The 26786-nt window shown below is 40.9% G+C and overlaps 1 protein-coding gene across 9 annotated transcripts in view; it reads left to right on the top strand.

The window, feature by feature from the left end:
- The window catches only part of htt (huntingtin), a 58309-nt gene that overhangs the window by 15036 nt on the left and 16487 nt on the right, over positions 1-26786 (top strand). For all 9 annotated transcript variants that reach the window (XM_079553225.1, XM_079553222.1, XM_079553221.1 and 6 more), the window contains 30 exons: positions 11-150; positions 1284-1347; positions 1426-1526; positions 1623-1769; positions 3987-4107; positions 4181-4326; positions 4409-4590; positions 5669-5883; positions 7562-7813; positions 7892-8002; positions 9252-9329; positions 12205-12428; positions 12505-12583; positions 14607-14768; positions 14843-14898; positions 15936-16084; positions 16150-16286; positions 16367-16483; positions 16569-16691; positions 19292-19548; positions 19622-19764; positions 21438-21660; positions 22703-22841; positions 22928-23107; positions 23187-23363; positions 24770-24846; positions 24945-25080; positions 25146-25268; positions 25340-25547; positions 25622-25767. In XM_079553225.1, coding sequence (XP_079409351.1) covers positions 11-150; positions 1284-1347; positions 1426-1526; positions 1623-1769; positions 3987-4107; positions 4181-4326; positions 4409-4590; positions 5669-5883; positions 7562-7813; positions 7892-8002; positions 9252-9329; positions 12205-12428; positions 12505-12583; positions 14607-14768; positions 14843-14898; positions 15936-16084; positions 16150-16286; positions 16367-16483; positions 16569-16691; positions 19292-19548; positions 19622-19764; positions 21438-21660; positions 22703-22841; positions 22928-23107; positions 23187-23363; positions 24770-24846; positions 24945-25080; positions 25146-25268; positions 25340-25547; positions 25622-25767 — 4413 coding nt within the window. The remainder of the gene's footprint in view (positions 1-10; positions 151-1283; positions 1348-1425; positions 1527-1622; positions 1770-3986; positions 4108-4180; positions 4327-4408; positions 4591-5668; positions 5884-7561; positions 7814-7891; positions 8003-9251; positions 9330-12204; positions 12429-12504; positions 12584-14606; positions 14769-14842; positions 14899-15935; positions 16085-16149; positions 16287-16366; positions 16484-16568; positions 16692-19291; positions 19549-19621; positions 19765-21437; positions 21661-22702; positions 22842-22927; positions 23108-23186; positions 23364-24769; positions 24847-24944; positions 25081-25145; positions 25269-25339; positions 25548-25621; positions 25768-26786) is intronic.

Genomic DNA, 26786 nt, shown 5'->3' with positions numbered 1-26786 from the left:
TCTGTTTCAGCACTGCATCATGACTTTGTGTAAGAGCACGCTGAGTGAGCTCGGACTGCAGCTGCTGATCCACCTCCTCGCTCTAAGGGAGTCTTCCTATTGGCTCGTTCGAACGGAGCTCTTAGAAACTGTGGCCGACATTGACTTCAGGTATTGTGAAGATATTGGATTGTGGAAACTGTTAACCATGACCTGTTTAGTGCTGGGTGCCGATGAATGATACCAGTCTGGGTTAGGGGGAAAAAGATTTGTGTATTTTGGATCCAAGTTTTGATACTGTTGGTCCAGGGACAGCATTACAGGAAGTGATTTGGTTGTTTCAGATCAAATATAGATTTTTTTTTTTAATCATTTTTGTTTCCCCCGAGAAAATTGTGCCCTTTTTTTTTTCTCTCTCATTTTCCCCTTTTTTTTTTTTTTTTTTTTTTTGCGCCATTTTATTTATTTATTTATTTATTTTCATTTTTTTTTTCTCCCCTATTTTTTGGGGGGTAATTTATTTTTTACTAATATTTTACATTCCTCCCCATTTTCATATTTTGGTCCATTTTCTTCCTGTTTTTTCTTTTTTTTTTACATTTTCTCATTTTTGCCCCAATCTTTTTTCTCTGATGTTTATCCCATTATACCCTTTTTTTCTCATTTTTGCCCCCTTTTTTTTTTTTTCAATTTGTAATTTTTTTTATTTTTTCAATTTTTTTTACTAATATTTTCCAATTTCTCCCCCTTTTCACATATTTTTGCAACAATTTCCCCATTTTTTTCTCAAATTATTCCCCATTTTTTACACATTACTTAACATTGGAGATACTGTAAATTTGCAGATCTTTCACACATTATTGTTTTCTGGCCCTAGACGACAAATATTTTTGTATCGGTATTGAAAACCAAGTATCGTTAATGCTGCATTATGCATGCATTTCATGCGGGAAAAAAAAGTTTCCATTTGACCTTGTAGTGACCCAGCAGCTGTAGAGTGGTCAGCATGGCGCCCATCACGGTGCTCTCCACAACGCTCCAGAACTCATTGTTTTGCAGGTTTTCTGGTGAGAGGCTCCGTCAGCAGAGAAAACATTCCAAACAATTGATCATAGAGCGTGGTAGAGAGCGCTGTGATGCTGCAAGGTCACTACAAGTTCAATTGCACACAAATATCAACTTTTGTTCCCACATAAAAAGTTGCATAATGCACCTTTAAAGTACTGGTATCTAAGTACATGTAATGGTACCCAGCCCTCGACCTGTATAGAGATTATATAACAAGACTGTATGTGTGCATTTAGAATAATTAACTATCTTGAGAGGAAAACTGAAGATTTGCATAAAGGAGACCATCACTACAGTGGGGTAATTTATCCAAACGTCTCATGGTTAATGTTTTAGAATGAGTATTTAATCACTAAACCTTCTTGTTCTTCATTGTAGAGACTGGACTTGCAGGAACGGGTCCTACATGATGTCGTCATCGGTCTTTTGGGAGACGACGACCCCAGAGTGAGACATGTGGCAGCTTCCGCTGTTAGCAGGTACTTTCACTTATGCAGTATCATTTTGCTCATTAACTAAGGAAGCTGTAGTGTTTTTGTGTGTGCGGTGTATTGATGCCTCTCCGTTGTTTTTAGGCTTGTCGCTCGATTATTTTATGACTGTGATCAGGGACAAGCTGATCCCGTGGTGGCTGTGGCTCGAGACCAGAGTTCAGTTTACCTACAGCTACTGATGCATGAAACACAGCCCCCCTCCCAGCTCACAGCCAGCACAATCACAAGGTAACCACGCAGTAAAAGTAATATTCAAGTGTCATTTATATTTATATTTAGGGCTGGGCAATTTTGAAAAAAACAAAACATTTTCTTCATATTCATCGTTCTCAATTTGTTCTGAGACTTTTATGCATGAGTTCATACACATAGCAAAATGTGTGTTCCGTGATTGTTCAGCTGTTTAGTTTAACTCCATTTATCCAGCGATCTCACTTTTTTCCTAACATACACAATATGCAGCCTATATATAGGCTATGTAAAAACCTTTTAAGTGAATAGGCCACCGTTTTTACACACTGAGATATGTTCTTACCTTAGCTTTGACGAGTTCTTTAGGACCTGTCTGGTCTTCACCCGTGCCTTCAGTCACGTAAACACAGCGCAGACGGCGTTAGCATTTAGCCTCTCCCTCTCTCCTCTATAGCTCCAAAACAGGTCAAGATAGAAGCTACCAAGCTCTTCCACGTTTTCCCTATTTAAATATGGTTACGTGAAGTGTTCCACTACAAAGTATAATTACACAAAATTAAACAATGTGGATTTTCTAAGCGGATAAAAGGGGGAACTATATTGTAAGGCGTAATAATACCAGGAGTAGTTTGGCATCCACACAGTAAAGTGAAGATTACTGCGCGGATTTCGCACTACTCCTGGTATTATTACGCCTTACAATATAGTTCCCCCCCGCTTAGAAAATCCACATTGTTTAATTTTGTGTATTATACTTTGTAGTGTAACACTTCACCTAACCATATTTAAATAAGGAAAACGTGGAAGAGCTTGGTAGCTTCTATCTTGACCGTTTGACTGTTTTGGAGCTATAGTGGAGAGCAGGATAGGCTAAATGCTAACGCCGTTTGCGCTGTGTTTACGTGATTGAAGGCACGGGGGAAGACCAGACAGGTCCTAAAGAACTCGTCAAAGCTAAGCTAAGAACATATCTCAGTATGTTAAAACGGTGGCCTATTCCTTTAAAGAAGCTACGTCCCGCCCACGGAACCTGCACCATCCAATCCATACCTATACGCACCACAGTCACATTGCCGGACATGTTACTAGTCAAAATGATAGATTTTGGTAAGACAAAGGTCCCCCTATAAAACGCATGGACATATCCATGTAAATTTTTAATTATTTTTATAGGCCCAGAGTGTGTTTTGGTTCCCACCAATCTATTGCAGCTGTGGACCTTTATTTTCATCAAAACATTTAGGCGAGGATGAAGAAAATTATTAGTTTATTCAGTACTGTAGTTGATAACTTGCCAATAGTGGCACTGATAGTCATACTGATTGTTGTGGCTACAACTAGAGATTCACGTGCAAAAGAATTATATAAATTCCATAAGGGACATTAACAGCAATGGTTTTAATTTGGAGACGTCATTTTCCAGGCGAGTGAATCAAAATGACCTACGTCAGTAAAGGGTTAAAAAATACTTATAATAGGTGATTCATTCATGAAGGATAAAAATAGCTCATGACAGATATTTTATAACCCTGCCCGTCAAAATGAAGGAGAGAAATTATCCCCAGCGAAACCACTGATCCCCATCGATCTCACACGAAAACATCTGCAAAGGAACTGCAAATAAGTGGATTGTTTGTAGAATGTCAGAAGCAGACAGTGAGAGCAGTTCGTGTGCGGCGCGGTCCCCTCACCCGGCCACGACTTCACGGAGTGGAGCGCCAACGACTTATTATGTACATAAAGAAATACTAGTAAACAGCGCATTCACTAGTATAAAAGACTTAACTTAACAATTCACTGTCAGAAGTCCAGCTAATCCACTTCACGCTGCTTCTTTCAGCTACAGCGATCCAAAATAAACAATAGTTTTCCTCTCGAAGGTGAATGCTTGCACAAATATTTTCCGTGATCCTCAGATGGCTCCTTGTGAGTCTCTGCTTTGCCCATTAGACGAGTTAGCACGAGTTTATTGTTAAATTCTCCCGATCCTCTTCTCTTGCTGTCGCTTGCCGCTTCCTGTTTCTTCGAGGGATTCCCTGGGTTTGCGTCCGGATTCTTTTACATCTCTCCACAGATGTCGAGTCTTTCTGCAGCTTTCTTTGAGGGACGATGGTTCTTGAGATGATTAAATAAGTCTTTTATTAAAATCACGATTAGACTAAAATGTTGTTAATTGTCCAGCCCTAATTGTGTTGTATTATGTAGATTAAACATTATCGAGCGTAAAACTAATGATCTTTTTTTCAATTAAAGGACATACAGAGGCTACAGTCTGTCAAATACCGTGTCCGATGTCACTCTGGAGAACAACTTGTCCAGAGTCATCACTGCCGTCTCTCACGCGTTCACCACCTCTACCTCTAGAGCCCTTACGGTAAAGGCTTTGCTGAGTGTCCTGCAAGATTTAACCTTCTCATCAATGTCCCTAAACCTTTTTCTTCTCGTAGTTCGGTTGTTGTGAGGCTCTGTGTCTAATGGCCTCGAAGTATCCCGTGTGCAGCTGGGGCACAGGCTGGCACTGTGGCTACGTGAGCGCCGGTTCTACTCTCGCTTCTCGGGCGAGTTTGAACCGAAGCAGGGGCAGGACCCACAGGCAAGGACTCGATTTTACATTACTCTTTTCACACAAAGCCTGCACGGTAAGTAATCGACAATATGGACTTTTCTTATTGCAGCTTATCTCACTCCAGCAGCAACGCACCAGCATCTTCATCCACCACTGCACCCGACTCGGAGAAGAAAACCCTGGTTGTGGGAATGGCCAACATGGTGCTTTCTTTACTCTCGTCTGCCTGGTTTCCTTTGGATCTCTCTGCGCACCAGGACGCACTTTTACTCGCGGGGAATTTCCTTGCTGGTAGGTGATAGTTACACAAGGATTTTAATACTATAATTTCATATAAATAAATGCCCTCTTTTAGGGCTGCTCGATTATTGAAAAAATAATAATCACGATTACTTTTGTCATAATTGAAATCACGATTATTCAAACGATTATTTGTTACCTTTAAAAAAATCCATCAAAAAAGTGACAAAAATCCAGCAAAAAATGACAAAAAAACATTTAAAAAAATGACAAAAATCTATCAAAAAAAATGACCAAAAAAACATTTAAAAAAATGACAAAAATCCATAAAAAAAGGACAAAAAACATTTAAAAAAAATGACAAGAATCCATCAAAAAAGGACAAAAATCCAGCAAAAAAGTGACAAAAAAACATCAAAAAAAGAAAAAAATCCATCAAAAAAATGACAAAAATCCAGCAAAAAAATGACAAAAATCCAGCAAAAAAATGACAAAAATCCAGCAAAAAAGTAACAAAAAAACATCAAAAAAATGACAAAAAAAACATCAAAAAAATGACAAAAAACCATCAAAAAAATGACAAAAATCCATAAAAAAAGAAAAAAATCCATTAAAAAAATGACAAAAATCAATCAAAAAAAGACAAAAATCCAGCAAAAAAATGACAAAAAAACCATCAAAAAAATGACAAAAATCCATAAAAAATGACAAAAATCCATAAAAAAAGACAAAAATCCATTAAAAAAAGACAAAAATCCATTAAAAAAATGACAAAAATCAATCAAAAAAAGACAAAAATCCAGCAAAAAAGTGACAAAAAAAACATTAAAAAAAATTACAAAAAAACATTAAAAAAATGAAAAAAATCCATTAAAAAAAAGACAAAAATCCATAAAAAAAATTACAAAAATCCATAAAAAAAAGACAAAAATCCAGCAAAAAAGTGACAAAAATCCCAAAATTTAAAATTAGAAAAAAAAAGTGAAAAAAAAAGTGAAAAAAAAAAAAAAAAATTATAATCGATTTTTTGCGATTATGCTAATTTTGTAATCGTTTATTGTTGTAATCGAAATCGTAATCGAATTTCGATTAATTGCACAGCCCTACCCTCTTTTGTTTTTTTCGCCAGCTGTGTCTCCTAAATGCATGCGGAACCCCTGGACAGGTGAAGATGAAGCGGGGAATCCAAACACCAGCACAGGCTCGAAGGTGGAGGAGCCCTGGGCCGCACTGTCTGAGCGCTCCCTTGTGGTCATTGTGGAACAGCTTTTTTCTCACTTGTTAAAAATACTCAGCATCTGTGCACATGTGTTAGACGACACACCGCCTTGGCAAGCTGTAAAGGTAAATCCTAACGCTTTAGGGCGCTTTTTACACCTATTGGTTTGGTCTAAAGTCCCAGATGGTCACGCTCCCACGGGCCGGGGTTCAAATCAAACAGAGCGCTCTTTGATCAACGCTGTTTGGTCAAAGGTCTTGTTCAGTCTGAAAGCAAAAGTCCAGACTTTCCGATCAATTATTTAAAATTATATGAATCAATCCATGAAAATGTATTACAGTAAAAGGCAAGAGTGCTGATAAAATACTTTCAGTTGTCATATGCACGAGTAGAACTGTTTCCTGCCTGATTTTAGCTGCATTAAATTGAAACGCAGCCTCACCGTGTTTAATCCAGACTCTGGGAACCACCCGGGGACCCCTCCCTGAAGTTCTCAGGGCCCGAGATGGTTCATACGGCTCTAACATGGCAGAGATTTTTGGCCCACAGGCACAAAGACAAAGTGTTATCAGTCACCTTGAGTCTCTCTCTCTAAAACCAAAAAATCTGGTTTGAAATCTAGGAGTAATCAAGGACTCAGACCTGAACTTAAACAGCCACATCAAAGCAAAAACATCAGCAGCTTTTTACCATCTGAAAAACATTGCTAAGATCAGAGGAATAGTGTCAAAACCAGACTTCGAGAGACTTATCCATGTGTTTGTCTCCAGCAGGTTAGCCGACTGTAACGGCTGCTCACTGGCCTCTCTAAACGAGCTGTCAGAGCTGCAGAACATCCAGAACGCTGCTGCTCGAGTCCTGACAAGAACCAGGAAATACGACCATATTAGTCCAGTGCTCCGGTCTCTGCACTGGCTTCCTGTCACTCAGAGAATAGAATTCAAAACAGCTCTGCTTGTGTACAAGTCTTTTCATGGTTTGGCACCAAAGTACATCTCTGACATGTTAGAGCCGTATGAACCATCTCGGGCCCTGAGAACTTCAGGGAGGGGCCTCCTGGTGGTTCCCAGAGTCAGGACTAAACACGGTGAGGCTGCGTTTCAGTTTCATGCAGCTAAAATCTGGAACAGTCTTCATGAGGACGTGAGACAGGCCTCAACTCTGACAATGTTCAAATCCAGGCTGAAAACAGTTCTTTTTACCCGTGCATATGACTGAAAGTATTTTATCTGTAATTGATTAATTTTATGTTGATGTTTTTATTGATTCTACTTGCTTTCTTGTGTTTATGCAACTGTGAAGCACTTGTGTATGAATTGTGCTCTACAAATAAACTTGCCTTGCCTTGCCTTGAGATGAACTCTGGTGCTAAACCATGAAGAGACTTGTAAGAAGCAGAGCTGTTTTAAATTCTATTCTGAGTCAGAGCCCAGAGAGGTTTTAAAATGTATTGCATTGATTGTGCCACTTTCCCGCGACAGCAGCTCCAGCTCCTCTGTCCAGCACAGAGAGCACAGCGAGGGTGGCTCCCCTCAGATCATTAGAAATTTAAATCAAAAACTAAACGACCTACTGCATGTTGTTATCTCTATTATTAGGTTAAAATATTTGATCCTCATTTCGTCCCCGTTCATGAGCTGCTTAGAGGCCGCTCCAGGGAAAGTTAGATTGTCCAGTCTTTTACGACCTGGTGTAAAACCTTAAGTTTAAATCAAAGATCAAACCTGGTGTGAAATTGCTCAGTGTAATATTTTTATTCCTTCACCAGTAAGTCGATGCTGATTGTGCACACTTCTCCTTCAGGCCACCCTCCCATCCTTGACCAACACCCCGTCTCTGAGCCCCATTCGCAGGAAGGGAAAAGAGAAAGACCTGAGCGATCCCAGTGCTGCGCCCATGAGTCCAAAGAAAAGCGGCGACGCCAACACTGGACGACCTGCGGACAACACGGGATCCACAGCCGTCAATAAATCCACCACTCTTGGCAACTTCTACTACCTGCCCACCTACCTCAAGCTTTACGATGTCCTGAAAGCCACTTACACAAACTACAAGGTTCGATGTTTCTCTTTTCTATGAAACACGTGAAAGAAACGGCTTGTTTCAACTTTGTATGTGGGAATTTGATTACAGGTGACTCTGGATTTGCACAGCAGCCAGGAAAAGTTCGGCGGCTTCCTGCGAGCGGCGTTGGATGTTTTGTCTCAGCTTTTGGAACTGGCAATCCTGCCTGATATTGGCAAGGTAGGAAATAATAATATAATAATATATTCAATAATATTACATTCAGGTAACACTTTAGAGCCCACAAGTTCCATGTGTAGGTACAGGGAACAAGAATTAGTAATTACACATATAAGTACAGTTAATTACACATATGTACAGGTATTTACATGTATAAGTATCAGTAATTACACATGTAAGTACAGGTAATTACACATAAGTATAGTTAATTACACATATGTACAGTTAATTACATGTATAAGTATCAGTAATTACACATATAAGTACAGGTATTTACACACATAAGTACAGTTAATTACACATAGGTACAGTTAATTGCACATAAGTACAGTTAATTACACATAAGTACAGTTAATTACACATAAGTACAGTTAATTACACATAAGTACAGTTAATTACACATGAGTACAGTTAATTACACATGAGTAAAGTTAATTACACATATAAGTATCAGTAATTACACATATAAGTATCAGTAATTACACATGTGTACAGTTAATTACACAAGTACAGTTAATTACACATGTGTACAGGTAATTACATGTATAAGTATCAGCAATTACACATGTAAGTACAGGTAATTACACATAAGTACAGTTAATTACACATGAGTAAAGTTAATTACACATATAAGTATCAGTAATTACACAAAAGTACAGGTAATTACACACATATTTATACAGGTAATCACATATATAAGTACCGGTAATTACAAATTAAAGTACAGGTACATACACATATAAGTACAGGTACATACACATATAAGTACAGGTAGTCAGACATTAAAGTACAGGTACATACACATATAAGTACAGGTACATACACATATAAGTACAGGTAGTCAGACATTAAAGTACAGGTACATACACACATAAGTACAGGTACATACACATATAAGTACAGGTAGTCAGACATTAAAGTACAGGTACATACACATGTAAGTACAGGTAGTCAGACATTAAAGTACAGGTACATGCACATATAAGTACAGGTAGTCAGACATTAAAGTACAGGTACATACACATATAAGTTCAGGTAATTACACATTTGAGTGTGATCTAAAGTGAGACGCTGTGTACACCTTTGTTACCCCTTGTACCCCTTTATTAAATCTAATGTGAATATTTAATGTGTAATCACCTGTACTTACATGTGTAATTACTTTCTTGTTTCCTGAACCTACACGAATTTTACGAATCCTAAGTATCTCTTGCTTTGTGGTAACTTTATGCTCTGTGCGTTTCTTAAGTGTGTTGAGGAAATTCTGGGCTACCTGAAGTCCTGCTTCTCCCGGGAGCCAACCATGTCGACCGTTTGCGTGCAGCAGGTGAGTGAATGTGTAGTGCGTGGTCTTCTATTGGGTGTGGCGGTCCTTTGTGGTTTCAGCACTGAGCAGTGTGCTGTAACCGGCCCGAGTCCACACAGAGCGAGGCTGGTTCCTGCCGACAGGGGCTGTAAAGACATCGGCTTCCCTGTGCGATGGCTCCATACATGTGTTAGCCCCCGACCGATATACAGTATATATGTTTATTTCCAATATTGGCTAAAAAGGCCGATATCTTAGGAACCGAAAGTGATAGACTTCCCGTTTTTTGGACTGGAAAGAGCTCAGTCAGAGGTTTGAACACCTATTTTATGTTGTAGACTTTTGCGTATTATTTCGGAACTTTAAGAAATAGAGACTGACCTTGTTTTATTTTGGAATCTGGTGATTTTTGTCTATCAAACAAGCTCACTCTGAAGTACCTACTAAACATGAATACAACTTGGTAAATTAGAATATCGCATCATTAAATTTTTGCCGATACCAGTACTTTAACGATACTTGGTGTTCGATACCGATATCTATCATAACATTCTAACTATAGAGTATTTGAGAGATTAAAAACAAAGACATACATTGAATATCTTGAAATATCGGCTATCAGCCATTAACCTCCTTCATGTACCAACAATGAAGGGGGTTCATGTATTGTTGGTACATGAAGGGGGTTCATGTATTATTGGTACATGAAGGGGGTTTATGTATTATTGCTACATGAAGGGGGTTCATGTATTATTGCTACATGAAGGGGGTTTATGTATTGTTGGTACATGAAGGGGGTTCATGTATTATTGGTACAGGAAGGGGAGTTCATGTATTATTGGTACATGAAGGGGGTTTATGTATTGTTGGTACATGAAGGGGGTTCATGTATTATTGGTACAGGAAGGGGAGTTCATGTATTGTTGGTACATGAAGGGGGTTCATATATTGTTGGTACATGAAGGGGGTTCATGTATTGTTGGTACATGAAGGGGGTTCACGTATTATTGGTACATGAAGGGGAGTTCACGTATTGTTGGTACATGAAGGGGAGTTCATGTATTATTGGTACATGAAGGGGGTTTATGTATTGTTGGTACATGAAGGGGAGTTCATGTATTATTGGTACATGAAGGGGAGTTCATGTATTATTGGTACATGAAGGGGGTTTATGTATTATTGGTACATGAAGGGGAGTTCACGTATTATTGGTACATGAAGGGGGTTTATGTATTATTGGTACATGAAGGGGGTTTATGTATTGTTGATACATGAAGGGGGTTCATGTATTATTGGTACATGAAGGGGAGTTCATGTATTATTGGTACATGAAGGGGGTTCATGTATTATTGGTACATGAAGGGGAGTTCATGTATTATTGGTACATGAAGGGGGTTCATATATTGTTGGTACATGAAGGGGGTTCATATATTGTTGGTACATGAAGGGGGTTCATGTATTGTTGGTACATGAAGGGGGTTCACGTATTATTGGTACATGAAGGGGAGTTCACGTATTGTTGGTACATGAAGGGGAGTTCATGTATTATTGGTACATGAAGGGGGTTTATGTATTGTTGGTACATGAAGGGGAGTTCATGTATTATTGGTACATGAAGGGGAGTTCATGTATTATTGGTACATGAAGGGGGTTTATGTATTATTGGTACATGAAGGGGAGTTCACGTATTATTGGTACATGAAGGGGGTTTATGTATTATTGGTACATGAAGGGGGTTTATGTATTATTGGTACATGAAGGGGAGTTCACGTATTATTGGTACATGAAGGGGGTTTATGTATTATTGGTACATGAAGGGGGTTTATTTATTGTTGATACATGAAGGGGGTTCATGTATTATTGGTACATGAAGGGGAGTTCATGTATTATTGGTACATGAAGGGGGTTTATGTATTGTTGATACATGAAGGGGGTTCATGTATTATTGGTACATGAAGGGGAGTTCATGTATTATTGGTACATGAAGGGGGTTTATATATTGTTGGTACATGAAGGGGGTTTATGTATTATTGGTACATGAAGGTGGTTCATGTATTGTTGGTACATGAAGGGGAGTTCATGTATTATTGGTACATGAAGGGGGTTTATGTATTATTGGTACATGAAGGCGGTTCATGTATTGTTGGTACATGAAGGGGGTTCATGTATTATTGGTACATGAAGGGGGTTCATGTATTGTTTGTACATGAAGGGGGTTCATGTATTATTGGTACATGAAGGGGGTTCATGTATTGTTTGTACATGAAGGGGGTTCATGTATTGTTTGTACATGAAGGGGGTTCATGTATTGTTGGTACACGAAGGGGGTTCATGTATTGGCGTACCAACAATACATGAACCCCCTTCGTGTACCAACAATACATGAACTCTCTTCGTGTACCAACAAGGGGTTTAATGTATTGTTTGTACATGAAGGGGTTTAATGTATTGTTTGTACATGAAGGGGGTTCATGTATTGTTGGTACACGAAGGGGGTTCATGTATTGGCGTACCAACAATACATGAACCCCCTTCGTGTACCAACAATACATGAACTCTCTTTGTGTACCAACAAGGGGTTTCATGTATTGTTGGTACATGAAGGGGGTTCATGTATTGTTGGTACATGAAGGTGGTTCATGTATTGTTGGTACATGAAGGGGGTTCATGTATTGTTGCTACATGAAGGGGGTTCATGTATTGTTGCTACATGAAAGTGTTCATGTATTGTTGCTACATGAAAGAGGGTTCATACAGTATATTGTTGCTACATGAAAGGGATTCATGTATTGTTGCTACATGAAGGGGGTTCATGTAGTGTTGGTACATGTATCGGTATCTGTATCGAACCCCAATACTTGTATAAGAGTTTGTATAATGTGCATGTCTATTTTAGCTGCTGAAGACTCTGTTCGGCACCAACCTGGCATCCCAATATGAGAGTGTCCTGAGTGGCCCCAGTCGCTCTCAAGGAAAAGCTCTTCGTTTGGGGTCGTCCAGCCTTCGCCCCGGCCTTTACCACTACTGCTTCATGGCCCCGTACACGCACTTCACCCAGGCTCTGGCTGATGCAAGTCTGCGCAACATGGTGCAGGCTGAGACGGAGCAGGACACGTCCGGGTTAGTGTTTTTATGCTGCCAAATTAATCTACTTGCACAGACTCTACTAAAACCTAATGTTCTGTTTTTGTTTTAGATGGTTTGATGTCATGCAAAAAGCATCAAATCAGCAGAAGTCCAATATTTCCACTGTACTGCGTCACAGTCGAGACAAGGTGTGTTGCAGAGTTACTCTCGAGTATTACAATGACCATATTTCTGCAACCATTTCAACACAATTAGATTCAAACAAGAAATGTAAGAATAACAATAAAACAATGCAATTCTAAATACAAAACAATTCTAAAATAGAGTCAAGTTTGGAAAATCATGCCTTTTTTTCACAGTGCCTCAGTAATTTGGCCGAACGTTATGGTTTTCCTTTCACCTAATATCGCCATGACAACACTATAGAGCTGCACAATTTTGACCTACTGTTATTTCCTGACTATAAGCCGCTACTTTTTTCCCACGCTTTGAACCTTGCAGCTAATTTACCGATCTTTATTGCCATACTGAAAATTGTCATGTTGTCAATAACGATGCACCTACATTTCATATGAGTGGGTCCAAAAGCACTCGGTTATTTCTGATGAAAGAACCCTGACGTGTGAAAGACGCAGACGAGACGATGGAGACTCTCATGTGGTTCCTTTCCGGCATATCCGACTCATCTGCACAATAACTGGGACAGGTGCAGAACCCATCACTGTCTTCCTCTACCTCTGTCTGCTGTGTTTACTGCACACCGGGACAGCAGGATGCCCTCCCGCGCTCTAATGTGGCTTCGAGTGCAAAATAAATGCATTTAATTCTCTCACTGCTGAAATCTTATTAAGTGAAGCGCAGGTTAAATTCACCAAAAGCCTCGAGCGATTTACCATGAACGCAGCTCAGAGCATCTTTAGTCTTTTTGCGTGACTGAGGGCACACAGTTCTTCCATGCTGTGATATGTTCTTCCCTGAGCTTAGATGAGTTGATACATACTTGTCTGGTCTTTGTGCCCGTGGAAGAGCATGTTAGCTTCCTACTTCACCCCGTTTGGAGCTATAGGAATACATTGGGAGAGGCCATATGCTAACAACATCTTTGGTCTTTTTGCGTGCCCTCAGTCATGCAAAACCACCAGACAGTTTTACATGAACTCGTCTAAGCTCAGGTAAGAACATATCTCAGTATGGAAAAATGGTGGCCTGTTCCTTTTAAGTTCTTTACACACTTAAGGGGAGACCCTACAGGCAAAACTCAATTTTTTTCAGTTTTCAGGTTTTGGGTCAAATTGGTCTCTGAACATATAAGCTTTCACCCGGAAACAGAAAATATACCTAATCTTCACAATAACATGTTTAAATATTGCACTGATTCAATGTTTGCCCATAGACTTATATGGGACAATGCACTTTCAAGGGCCTTTTTCTCAAAACACATCTTTCTGTCATTGTGGCGACACTATGTCCACGTCAGTCGGACCTAAAGACTTCACATTTTCCAGCCTTGGACTGAACAATATTTGGAGGATTTTTGGAGGGATTTTTTATTATTTAATCCCTAGCCCCATTTATTGAGTTTTGAATGTCAAAAAATAAGGCGAAAATTACATTACAGCTTATTTTAAAACTAAACAAGAAATCCAAAATCCCCTCTGAAAAAGTCTTGGTAACTCATTCATCAATAAAATGAAACCATAAATTTGAATGTGAGACTTGCCATGTATTTTTTTCTCACATTTATGCCAGTGATCTACAGCAAAAGTTTCAAATTGATATCTGTAAATATACATTTTTTTCCTATTCACCTGCAGTGTCTCGCCTTAAATAAAAGTAAATGTACCTGTAGGCACCGTTCTCTTGAAACATTTGACTGGGCATGAAAAGAAAAGTCCATTATTTCCAGTGTGCTGATGGTGCTTCAAATGCAGCTGAGGTTTAGATGCCTGCGTGGCCTTTATATATACATTTATATGTACCCTTTTTTTCTTTATACATTTTGTTGGTGCGGCTTAGATTCAGGTGCGCTCAATAGTCCGGAAATGACAGTAACAAAGCAATTCTGAAATAGAATCAAGTTTGGAAAATCGTGCCTAAAACTGGACCATTGTCTCAGTAATTTGGCCTCATGTTGTGGTTATCCTGTTACTGTATTGTGCAGATTATTTTGGTTTGTTTGATTTAAAGTGACATTTCACCATTCTCTCCCAGAGTGCCATTCATAACCACATTCGACTCTTTGAGCCCCTGGTGATCAAAGCTCTGAAGCAGTACACCACGAGCACGTCGGTCTCTCTGCAGAGGCAAGTGTTGGACTTACTCGCCCAACTTGTGCAACTCCGAGTCAACTACTGCCTCCTGGATTCAGACCAAGTAAGTCGCCAATCTATTGTTTAAAATGAGAAATTCACTGACGCTCCTCCATTTATTCCACTCTTTTGTTGTAGGTGTTCATCGGGTATGTCCTCAAGCAGTTTGAGTACATTGAGATCGGCCAGTTCAGGTGAGTGTGACCCAGTGGTTTCGCTCGGGATAATTTCTCTCCTTCATTTTGAAGGACAGGGTTGAAAAAAATCCGTCATGAACAATTTTTATCCTTCATGAATAATCTCTCATAAGCGTTTTTTTAATAAATGTTTATATATATATATAGGCTGCATGTTATTTATGTTCGTAAAAATGTGAGATTGCAGGATATAGATGAGCTCGTCCTGAGACTTGCGTGAGAAGAGCACTCCATATTATTAGTCTTTAACCGCGTTTGCATCGTGGTTTTCTTCCCCGTGTTGTTGTTAGCGCCCGGGTCAGGAAAGTTAGCTAGCAAGGCAGTGATACAACTTGTGAGAGCTCATCCAAGATAAGAGGTGGTGTGAAACGTTAGAGAGAGAGAGAGAGAGAGAGAGAGACCGAGAGAGAGAGACCGAGAGAGAGAGACCGAGAGAGAGAGACCGAGAGAGAGAGAGAGACCGAGACCGAGAGAGAGACCGAGGCCGAGACCGAGACCGAGAGAGAGACTGAGACCGAGAGAGAGAGAGACCGAGAGACAGAGAGAGAGAGAGAGAGACCGAGACAGAGAGAGAGAGAGAGACCGAGACAGAGACCGAGAGAGAGACCGAGACCGAGAGAGAGACTGAGACCGAGAGAGAGACCGGGACCGAGACAGAGAGAGAGAGACCGAGAGAGAGAGACCGAGAGAGAGAGACCGAGAGAGAGAGACCGAGAGAGAGAGACCGAGAGAGAGAGACCGAGAGAGAGAGACCGAGACCGAGAGAGACCGAGACCGAGAGACCGAGACCGAGAGAGAGAGACCGAGAGAGAGAGACCGAGAGAGAGAGACCGAGAGAGAGAGACCGAGAGAGAGAGAGAGAGACTCTGAAAAACAGCAGAGCTGCGTCTTTATTTTCGTTACGGCTTGATTTTACGGCCTTTGAAATTTTCCGTCAAAGTAAAAAATATTTTTCGGTTAACGTAACCTCTGGTGTGACCCGACGTGTGCGACTCTGGACACATTTCTTGTCCTGAACACATATTTTCTCGCAGGGATTCAGAGGCCATCATCCCAAGCATCTTCTTCTTCCTCGTCCTGCTGTCTTACGAGCGGTACCACTCCAAGCAGATCATCAGCATCCCCAAGATCATCCAGCTGTGTGACGGCATCATGGCCAGCGGCAGGAAGGCTGTGACCCACGGTGAGATCATTCCCACAGGATCATGGAACAAAGCATTACAAACTTACTTTTCTCTCTCTCCACAGCCATCCCTGCATTGCAACCCATTGTCCATGACCTTTTCGTTTTGAGGGGCTCCAACAAAGCGGATGCCGGGAAAGAGCTCGACACTCAGAAGGAAGTGGTCGTTTCTATGTTGCTCAGGCTCATTCAGTATCACCAGGTGCGATTCCAGACACACACACACATTTTCCTTGGATTATTTTCTCACTATGTTCTCACGGACCTCTGTTTAAACCAAAGGTGCTGGAGATGTTTATCCTCGTGCTCCAACAATGCCATAAAGAAAACGAGGACAAGTGGAAACGACTGTCTCGACAGATCGCAGACGTCATTCTTCCCATGATCGCAAAGCAGCAGGTTACATTTTAAATCGATTATGATGAATACTACACTTAACGTATTGCGTATGAGTTACCATGAATGTTGATCTCTGATGGCACAGATGCATTTGGACTCTCCGGAGGCTTTGGGAGTCCTGAACACCCTCTTTGAGTCGGTCGCTCCCTCTTCTCTGAGACCTGTGGACATGCTTCTGAAGAGCATGTTTACTACACCGGTCTCAATGGTAAGATTTTGCTTTAAAGGAATAGGCCACCGTTTTTACATACTGAGATATGCTCTTACCTCACTTTAGCCGAGTTAATATATCCCCGTCTGGTCTTTGTCCGTGCGCTCTGTCAGGCAAACGGAGCACATACGCAGCCTCTCCCACATGTCACATAGCTCCAAAAAAGCTCACGATAGAAGCTACCAAGCTATTCCACGTGTTCCCTATTTAAATAAAGTTACGTGAAGTGTTTTCATGCGAAGTATATTTACACAGAAATGTAGCATGTCGATTTTATAAGCATATAAAAAGGGGTACTATATTGTGAGGCGTAATGATACGAGGAGCAAAACGTCCGCGCAGTAACTCCTAAAGGCTATTGACGGAAGTGAGCGGGGGGAGTTACTTATTTTTTTTTGCTTTGTTTTCGTCACTCATTTTTCTCACTTTCTCATTTTTGTTGCTATTTTGACACTTTTTTTTTCGAGAAGCTTGCAGATTTGGGTAAAACCAACCGGAAAAAATGTGCTCGGTTCAGGCGGAGGTTAAATTGGATTTCAATTAAATGTAAATTTATTGGAAAAGTATGACATTGCCCAAACGATTTTACTGTACAAGTTCATCGAAAATACAACGTTTAAAGGAACAGGCCACCGTTTTTCCATACTGAGATGTGTTCTTACCTGAGCTTAGACGAGTTGATGCGTACCTGTCTGGTCTTTACCCGTGCGCTCAGTCACGCAAAAAGACCAAAGATGTTTTTAGCAATTAGCCTCTCCTCCTCTCCTCTATGGGGCCAAACGGTGGGTGAAGTTAGAAGTGACCAAGCTCTTCCATGTTTCCCCTATTTAAATAAGGTTACGCAAATAGTTACACGATCCAAGTATGGTTACACAAAATTAAACGTGTTGATTTTCTAAGCGGATGAAAAGGGGAACTACAGTACCCCACGATAGTACAACACGATAGTACAAGCTAGAAGGTCGGGGTTTGATTCCCACCAAGAACGAGGCCTTTTTGTATGGAGTTTGCATGTTCTCCCTGTGTCTCCGTATGTTTCCTCTGGGTACTCCGGTTTCCCCTGCAATAAAAAAAACATGTACAATAGGTTAATCCGCAGGCCAGGTGTTTCTGACCACATCATGGAGATGGGTCCCCGAGCACCGGCCCGCGCTGGCAGCTCACTGCTCCTACAGGTCGCCTCAGCGGCTTTGAGGCAGAGAATGCATTTCCCTACGAGCATTAATAAAGTATACCTTTACTTTAACCTTATTGTAAGGCATAATAACACCAGGAGCACTTCAATGTCCACACAGTAATGTCTTCACTCCTAAAGAATTCTGAAGATAATGGCTTTAGTTCAGAATTACTACGTGGACGTCGTTCTTGCTTAAAGGAATAGGCCACCGTTTTTGTATACTAAGATATGTTCTTACCTAACCTTAGACCAGTTAATATATACCCGTCTGGTCTTTGTCCGTGCGCTCTGTCAGGCAAACGGAGCACATACGCAGCCTCTCCCACATGTCACATAGCTCCAAAAAAGCTCACGATAGAAGCTACCAAGCTCTTCCACGTGTTCCCTATTTAAATAAAGTTACGTGAAGTGTTTTCATGCAAAGTATATTTACACAGAAATGTAACATGTCGATTTTATAAGCAGATAAAAAGGGGCACTATATTGTGAGGCGTAATGATACGAGGAACAAAACGTCCGCGCAGTAACTCCTAAAGACTTCCCCCGCTCACTTCCGTCAACAGAAGCTGCGTGACTTGTAGAGCTCGCAGAGAACAGTTGAAGAAGCGTCGATAACTTGTGAACAATGCCTTTTACGTGCATCGTGCCGGGCTGTGATAACAAGCAGAAAGTATATAGTGTAGTAATGTTTCACAGATTTCCAACTCACCCCGGACGACGACACAGGACTCAGGACCTCGACCATTAGGTAGGAATGCAAGAGCACTTTCCGAAAATACATTTTCTGCTTGTTGTAAAAGGCTCTCTACAAGTCACGCAGCTTCTATTGACAGAAGTGAGCGGGGGAAGTCTTTAGGAGTTACTGCGCGGACGTTTTGCTCCTCGTATCATTACGCCTCTTTTTATAGTGCCCCTTTTTATCTGCTTATAAAATCGACATGTTACATTTCTGTGTAAATATACTTCGCATGAAAACACTTCATGTAACTTTATTTAAAATGGGGACACGTGGAAGAGCTTGGTAGCTTCTATCGTGAGCTTTTTTTGGAGCTATATGACATGTGGGAGAGGCTGCGTATGTGCTCCGTTTGCCTGACAGAGCGCACGGACAAAGACCAGACGGGGAGATATTAACTCGTCTAAGGTTAGGTAAGAACATATCTCAGTATGTAAAAACGGTGGCCTATTCCTTTAAAAGTTGCCAATTCTCTTACCTCTTTTTGATGAAATGTTTTTGAATCTTAAAGGAAATATGCGCTGATTTTTTTGTGGCATTAAAATATGGTGTTTGGGTATTAAACATTGAATTAAAAAGCATTAAATTTGACTTCCTTTACCAGTGTAAACCCTGAGTAAAATGGATTTTGAAATATTCTGTCTGTAATAAAGGCCGGTTTGATTTCCTCCTCGTCTTCTGCAGACATCAGTCACCACAGTCCAGTTGTGGGTGTCTGGGATCCTGGCCGTCCTGAGGGTTCTTGTGTCTCAGTCAACAGAAGACATTGTCCTGTCCCGTGTCCACGAGCTCTCCCTCTCCCCACATCTCCTCTGCTGCCAAACCATCACCCGCCTGCATCAGCAAAGTCCCTCCCCAAACGAGCCGCCGTCTGAAGCTCCCGTCGGCCTGGAACCCAATGGTGACGCTCAAAAAACTCTCCCGGAGGAAATCTTTGCCCGGTTAGTGGAAGTTCATGCATTCTGTTTGCTGGGAGGAATCCAATGTGACTGTACATCTGAACTGTTTGTGTAGGTTCTTGTTGCAGCTGGTTGGAGTGTTACTCGAGGACATTTCCACCCGACAGGTTAAGGTGGACATCACGGAGCAGCAGCACACCTTCTACTGCCAGCAGCTGGGCACACTACTGATGTGCCTCATCCATGTTTTTAAAAGCGGTGAGCCTCAGATGTTATTTGGTGTGCACTGAACCTCTTAACTCCCACCCGAACGAATCCCATTTTCTCCAGTTTGGCGTTGCCCTTATCAAAAAGCTTCTTGGGGAAAAAGCACCAAAACAGCCACAAAAAAATGAGAAGAAAAAAAGGATATAAACAAAAAAATGACAAAAACTCAACAAATATTTGACAAAAATTCAACAAAAATATGAGACAAAAAGTCAACCAAAAAGTGACAAAAATTCAAAAAAGATGTGACACAAAGTCAATCAACAAGTGACCAAAAACTCAACCAAAATGTGAGAAAAACTTAACAAAAATGTGACAAAAATTTGAAAAAAAATGTGACAAAAAATCAACCAAAAAGAGACAAAAATTCAAAAAAGATGTGACAAAAATGTAAAAAATATTTTTTTTAAAACTCAACCAAAATGTGACAAAACCTCAGCAATAAAATGACAAAAACTCAGCAATAAAATGACAAAAACTCAACAAAATGTGACAAAAATTTGGAAAAAAAAGCGACAAAAATTCAACAAAGATGTGACAAAAATTCAACAAAAAATTACAAAAATTCAACAAAGATGTGACAAAAAGTGACAAAAATAAAAAAAATAAAAAAATGTGACAAAAAAAACAACAAAAAGTGATAAAAATTCAGCAAAGATGTGACAAAAATTCAACAAAGATCAAGGTCAAGGTCAAAGTTTATTTATAAAGCACATTTAAAATACAGTTGACACTGCCCAAAGTGCTGTACATGTTTCAGTGAGAGACAAATATATATATATATATACATATACACAGTACAAATAACAACATGGAATGCTCAACTCAGCTCGTGTTAAAAGCCAATGCATAGAGGCGTGTTTTTAAGAGTGACTTAAAACTCTCAATGGATGAGGCTGATCGAATGTTCAAAGGGAGCTCGTTCCAAAGTTTGGGTCCAGCGACTGCAAACGCTCTGTCACCTCGTTTTTTTTTTCCTAGAGCGGGGACAGGTTAAAAGCTGTTGGTCACATGACCGCAGGGCTCTCACAGGAGAATACAAAGTCAACATTTCAGACAGATACTCTGGAGCCAGGCCATTCAGTGATTTAAAAACCAACAATAGGATTTTAAATTGTATCCTGAAGGGCACCGGGAGCCAGTGAAGAGACTGTAGTACAGGAGTTATGTGGTCATAGCGCCTGATGACTGTTAGGAGCCGTGCAGCTGCGTTCTGTACGAGTTGCAAACGACGAATGGATGCAGCATCAAGGCCGTGGTACAGAGAATTGCAATAGTCCAGACGTGTAGAAATAAACATGTGGACTAATTATTCCAGCTGGTTAGAAGGCAGATATGGTTTTACTTTAGCAATCAATCGAAGCTGAAAGAAGCTTGTTTCAAAAATTCAACAAAGATGTCAACCAACAAGTAACCAAGTTTTTTTTTTAAATGTGAGAAAGATTCAACCAAAAATGTGCCAAAAATTAAAAAAAAAAAAAAAAAATTACATAAAAAGGTGACACAACACAGCAACAACACGGGGAACAATATCAATTTTGTGGGTCTTAGCTTTCAAATGAGGTGTTACACAGGCCTATAGCCAAAGCGCATGCATTCGGTTTAGCCGGGTGGTAAGAGGTTAACACAGGATGCATTTGTGCTGATGAAGGTCTTATTTTCAGGCATGTTTCGGAGGATCACAGCTGCAGCCAGCCGCCTCCTGAAAGGGGAGAGCGCAGGTGCACAACCTGACGCCAGTCAGTTCTACCAGTTAGAAGGACTGAATGGCATGGTCCAAAGCCTGATCACCACCCACCCCTCCCTCGTGCTCCTGTGGTGCCAGGTCCTGCTCATCATTAACTACACAAACTACACGTGGTGGACAGAGGTGCACCAGACGCCCAGGTGAGAAACAACCCTATGATGAAGGGAAACGGATCTGCATTAAATATATACGCCATAGATACAGACGGCATCTCTGGAATCGCCCATATATGGTCATTTTTGAAAACAGTTAAGGGGGAAAACAATTTTGAAAAAATCTAAACTTTCTCTAATTATTCAAAAACTACTGTAACAAATGCTGAATTATGAATATAGCTTCTACTAAATAAAGAAACAAAGACATGGAGAGGAGCAAAGTGGTTCAACAGCCCATAAATACATGAATAACGAAGAATGCTAACTTCATGCTACATGTTAGCATCGGGCTAATGCTAACGGTTAGCTAGCGCTTGCTACAACTGCCGTTTTTTCACTTCTACTGAACAATCTGCTGTGAGGAAATATCCATATAGGCCCGATTTACACTTGACTTTATTAATGTGATAAATAAGTTCATATTCCACCTGAAAATGGCTAAAAAGAGGGAAAATTGTGTTTCTCTAAAGATTCTATTTTCCCCCTCGGCGAAGCCACGCCCCCTTCTATGACGAGATGCCGTCTGTATCTATACTTCATTCAAGCTGAGTTACAACAAAACACCTTTAAAGGGTGGCAAGTTGGTCATTTTTATGCTCACTACTGCCACCTCAGGTCTTACGTGTAACTGCTGGTTCTATGTGAAGCTCATGCATGACGGCACTTCAGACCCGAATTAACAACTTTTTGAGTGACAGTGCAGGGTTTTGTGTGGTGAACAGGTCTGAGGTCACTCTACACATTAGGACATTGCTGGAACATGTAGGGGGAGGAAAATACTTAGTTTAACATTATTAAACTGTGTATAGTCCCTTTTAAAGGATCTATTCACCACAACTGCCTCTAAAATCCTGCACTGTCACTCAAAACGGTGTAACTTCGGGTCCGAATTGCCGTCATGCACGAGCTTAATGTAGAAGGTGCAGTTGCATGTATGACCTGAGGTGGCAGTAGTGAGTATAAAATGGCTAACTTGCATCTAGACCCTTTAATTACCTTTATTCAGAATGAGTTATTTCTCTCTTAGGAGACAAAGCCTCTCTTGCACAAAGCTGCTGAGTCCTCACAGCTCAGGGGAAGGTGAAGAAGAGAAGCCTGGATCTTTGGCCATGGTCAACAGAGAGATCGTACGCAGAGGAGCCCTCATCTTGTTCTGTGACTATGTGGTGAGAGACACTTAAAACAATCACATTTTCCCACAGGTGCATGTTAGTATGAAGAATAAAAATGAATTAATTTCCTTCTTTTTCAGTGTCAAAACCTCCATGACTCTGAGCATCTGACCTGGCTGATTGTTAATCATGTGCGAGACCTGATCAATCTTTCCCATGAGCCTCCAGTGCAGGATTTTATCAGTGCTGTGCATCGCAACTCTGCTGCCAGTGGCCTGTTTATCCAGGCCATCCAGTCGCGCTGTGACAATCTCTCTACTGTAAGAGACTTCTTTGTTCTAAAACGTTAAAGCTCTTTTCAATGTGATGAGCGTGATCGTAATTAACTCTTTGTTGTAGCCCACCATGTTGAAGAAAACTCTGCAGTGTTTGGAGGGGATCCACCTGAGCCAGTCCGGCTCTCTGCTAATGCTGTATGTGGACAAGCTGCTCAGCACTCCCTTCAGAGTCCTCGCCCGCATGGTGGACACTCTGGCCTGTCGCAGGGTCGAGATGCTGCTCGCAGAAACACTACAAGTACGCGAACACACTGATGTGAAGTCGGGCTGCACGATTTTGACAGAAAAACCTAAATGCGATTTTTCAGACAAATATTGCGATTGTGATTCGATTTGCGATTTTTAGATTTGATACATTTAAACTAAGCCTATAGTGTTAAAATGATGAGTTACTTTTCAACCGTCAAACAACATATCCTTGCTGAAATTGCCCCACATTAGAACAATACACAATAATCTATGAAATAACAGGATCTTGCATAAGACTCGTACCATCCAAAAATAAATAGGTGTGTGGCAGGAAAGATTTCGAGGCAGTCCTTTAATTCTACATGGACATGCCTTCGCGTTTCGACAAAGTGTCTTCCTCAGGGCATCAGGTAACTTCTCTCTCTCTTTCATATCCATGTAGCATTAAAAGACTTTTAATTTTTCCTTAAAAGGGCTAAATGCAAGTTCTTTTTATGCTCACTACTGCCACCTCAGGTCATACGCGTAACTGCAGCTTCTATATTAAGCTCATGCATGACGGCACTTCGGACCCAAGTAACACCTTTTTGAGTGTGCAGGATTTTAGAGGCAGTTGTGGTGAACAGGTCTGAGCTCATTCTACACATTAGGACATGGCTGGAACATGTAAGGGGATGAAAATACATAATTTTAACATGTTTAAACTCCGTATAGTCCCTTTTAAAGAGCACCTGGCTTTACAGATCTTTACAACATTGCCTGGCTCCCACTGCAGCGCAGTGTTGTGTTACTTTGAAAAAGTAACACAACAATCTGATTTCAAAAATAGTTGTTTTCATGTGGACAGCGCCCTCTTCTGGAGGAGTTTCTCCGACATTCAGAGTACCTCTGGGGGACAGCCACGTGACTAAAATCACAGAGCGTCTATCGAAACGCTTAAGAATCTGCTTTATGGAAGCTGCTTTTATCTATTGCAGATGAAACTTAAGGGGGCTAGATGCAAGTTTGCCATTTTATACTCACTACTGCCACCTCAGGTCAGATGTGTAACTGCACTTTCTATATTAAGCACGAGCGTGACGGCACTTCGGACCCAAGTTACACCTTTATGAGTGACAGTGCAGGATTTTAGAGGCAGTTGTGGTGAACAGGTCTGAGCTCATTCTACACATTAAGACATGGCTGGAACATGTAGGGGGAGGAAAATACATTATTTTAACATTTTTAAACTTTGCATAGTCCCTTTAAAATCACAAAGACTCTGATTGATGAACATCTATCACTCAAATGTTAGAAGAATAAAACTAAGACCTCAGCCTCTTGAGGTTAGGTTATTGCAGGAGTCAAAACCTTGATTGGATTTTATATTGATGAAACCTGCAGCCCTAATTTGAATCTTTAGAAGTCAGTTTTTGTTGGTGAAACTGATAATGTTAAACATCTTTTTGGCTGCAGAACAGCATAGCGCAGCTGCCTGTCGAGGAGCTTGACAGAATCCAGGAGTATCTCCAAAGTAGTGGACTTGCTCAGAGGTAAACCCCCTCCCTGCTTTTTGTCATCCCATGCTTAATGTGCCACAGTGTCTATGACAAGCAAACAGTTTTACCAGCGTTTCCTCCCTCGCTTTCAGGCATCAGAGGTTCTACTCTCTGCTGGACAGGTTTCGAGCCACTGTTACCGACGGCAACAGCCCAGTTCCACCTGTAACATCGCACCCTTTAGATGGGTTCCCTCCCCCAGCTCCAGAGTTGGTCATAGCAGATAAGGTAAGAGCGTAAGTGCATGCATATCATTCAGGCTCTTGTTTTTAATCCCAAATCTGCTCTGTTAGGAGTGGTTTGTAGCTTTGGTGAAGTCCCAGTGCTGCCTTTGTGGAGACGTCTCTTTGTTGGAGACCACAGAACTGCTCACCAAACTACCTTCGCCTGATCTCCTGAATATAATGAGCTGCAAGGTAAATAAACAAAAACATAAAACACTGTTGAAAATGACACATTAAACTCATTGCAAACATGTTTTCATCAGGAGTTCAATCCAAGTCTGTTGTGTCCGAGTATAAGTTTGGGAGTTCACCGCTTAACACGAGGTCAGGGGTCACTGCTGTTAGAGACGGCGTTGCAGGTCACCTTCGATCTACTTGCTGAGGTCACACAGTCACTTCCTGTCCCGCATCAGTCTTTCCTGCCGCCGCCTCAGCCACAGCCCTACTGGGAAGCTCTAGCCACTGTCTTCGGTGAGGTCATTATTTACCATTTTTCTAGTCTGCAGGGATTTTAATGATCCCTTTGTCGTTTCTTTGTTTCTCAGATGACCCGGGCTTCTTCCCAAAGGTTTTGTCACTTTGTCGCGCTCTGTCTCAGTACTTGTTGAATGTCAGTCAGCTGCCTTCCTCGCTTCATATTCGCGCTGAGAAGGAGCACCTCATCACTGCTTTTACCTGCACTGCTACAGAGGTAAGTCACTCACACAGATTGAGGCATGCTGTATTGTCAGCGTGTGCAAAAGTTTACCTTTACAGTGGTTACTAAGGTTGGGTAAAAAAAAAGTGTAGGTACTACTGATATTGAAAGCAGGTACCAAAAAAAAAAGTCTTTCAATCCCAGTTTTGATGCTGTTGGTCCAGGGACAGCATTAACCTCTTAACCCTCACCAGAACCCAACACAGTTTCTCCAGTTTGGCTTTACTCAAGTCTCAAGGCTTAAAAGAAATCATCAAAATAGAGACAAAGCAATGAATGAACACTACAAAAAAGACACTTGATATACACAATAGTCCTAATGATTTTGGTGATGCAGTTACATAATTTCTCCACCAATGCTCCATGGCGCTGTTTATCACCATCCTGCTGCTGCTTTAGTGAATGAGTCATGGTTCCCTAATGTTAACTTACAATAAAATGGTTTCACTTTATAAATATAATCTGATGGAGGCATGAGTAAAAAGTCTGTCCACTGCTCATTATAACACTCCATGATCTAAAAAACCACATGCTTCTGTTCTGAGGAAAACTTATGCAGAGAACTGCATTATGGGAGTTGTCAGGTGACCCACTCCTGCCCAGATGACGTCCTCTCTCCCAGTGTGCAGTACATTGAGCAGCCACCAGAGGGCCCCCTACTGACATTCTTGCTTGGGACCCCTTGGTTCCCTTGCTACGCCACTGGCAACAAATATAATACAAAAATAAGACAAAAGAGCGACAAAAACATGACGGAAAAGTGGCAAAGACGAGGTTTCGATGTGACACAAAAGTCACTTTTGCAGGTTGAGAAGCTTTTAGATTTGGGTAAAGCCAAACTGGAGAAAATGCCCTTGGTTCAGTCGAGGGGTAAGAGGTTAAAGGAAGTGACTTGGTTGTTACAGCTCAAATAAATTATTTTTTTATCCATTCATTTTTACCACATTTTCCCAAATTTTTCTCAATTTTTCAAAAATTTCTTTCTAATTTTTGCCCCGATTTATTTTCTTGTT

This window comes from Gobius niger, assembly GCF_951799975.1.
Source record: "Gobius niger genome assembly, chromosome: 3".
Classification (NCBI taxonomy): Eukaryota; Metazoa; Chordata; class Actinopteri; order Gobiiformes; family Gobiidae; genus Gobius; species Gobius niger.
The sequence above is the reverse complement of the archived record's forward strand: the minus strand, read 5'-3'. Positions and strand labels throughout refer to the sequence as shown.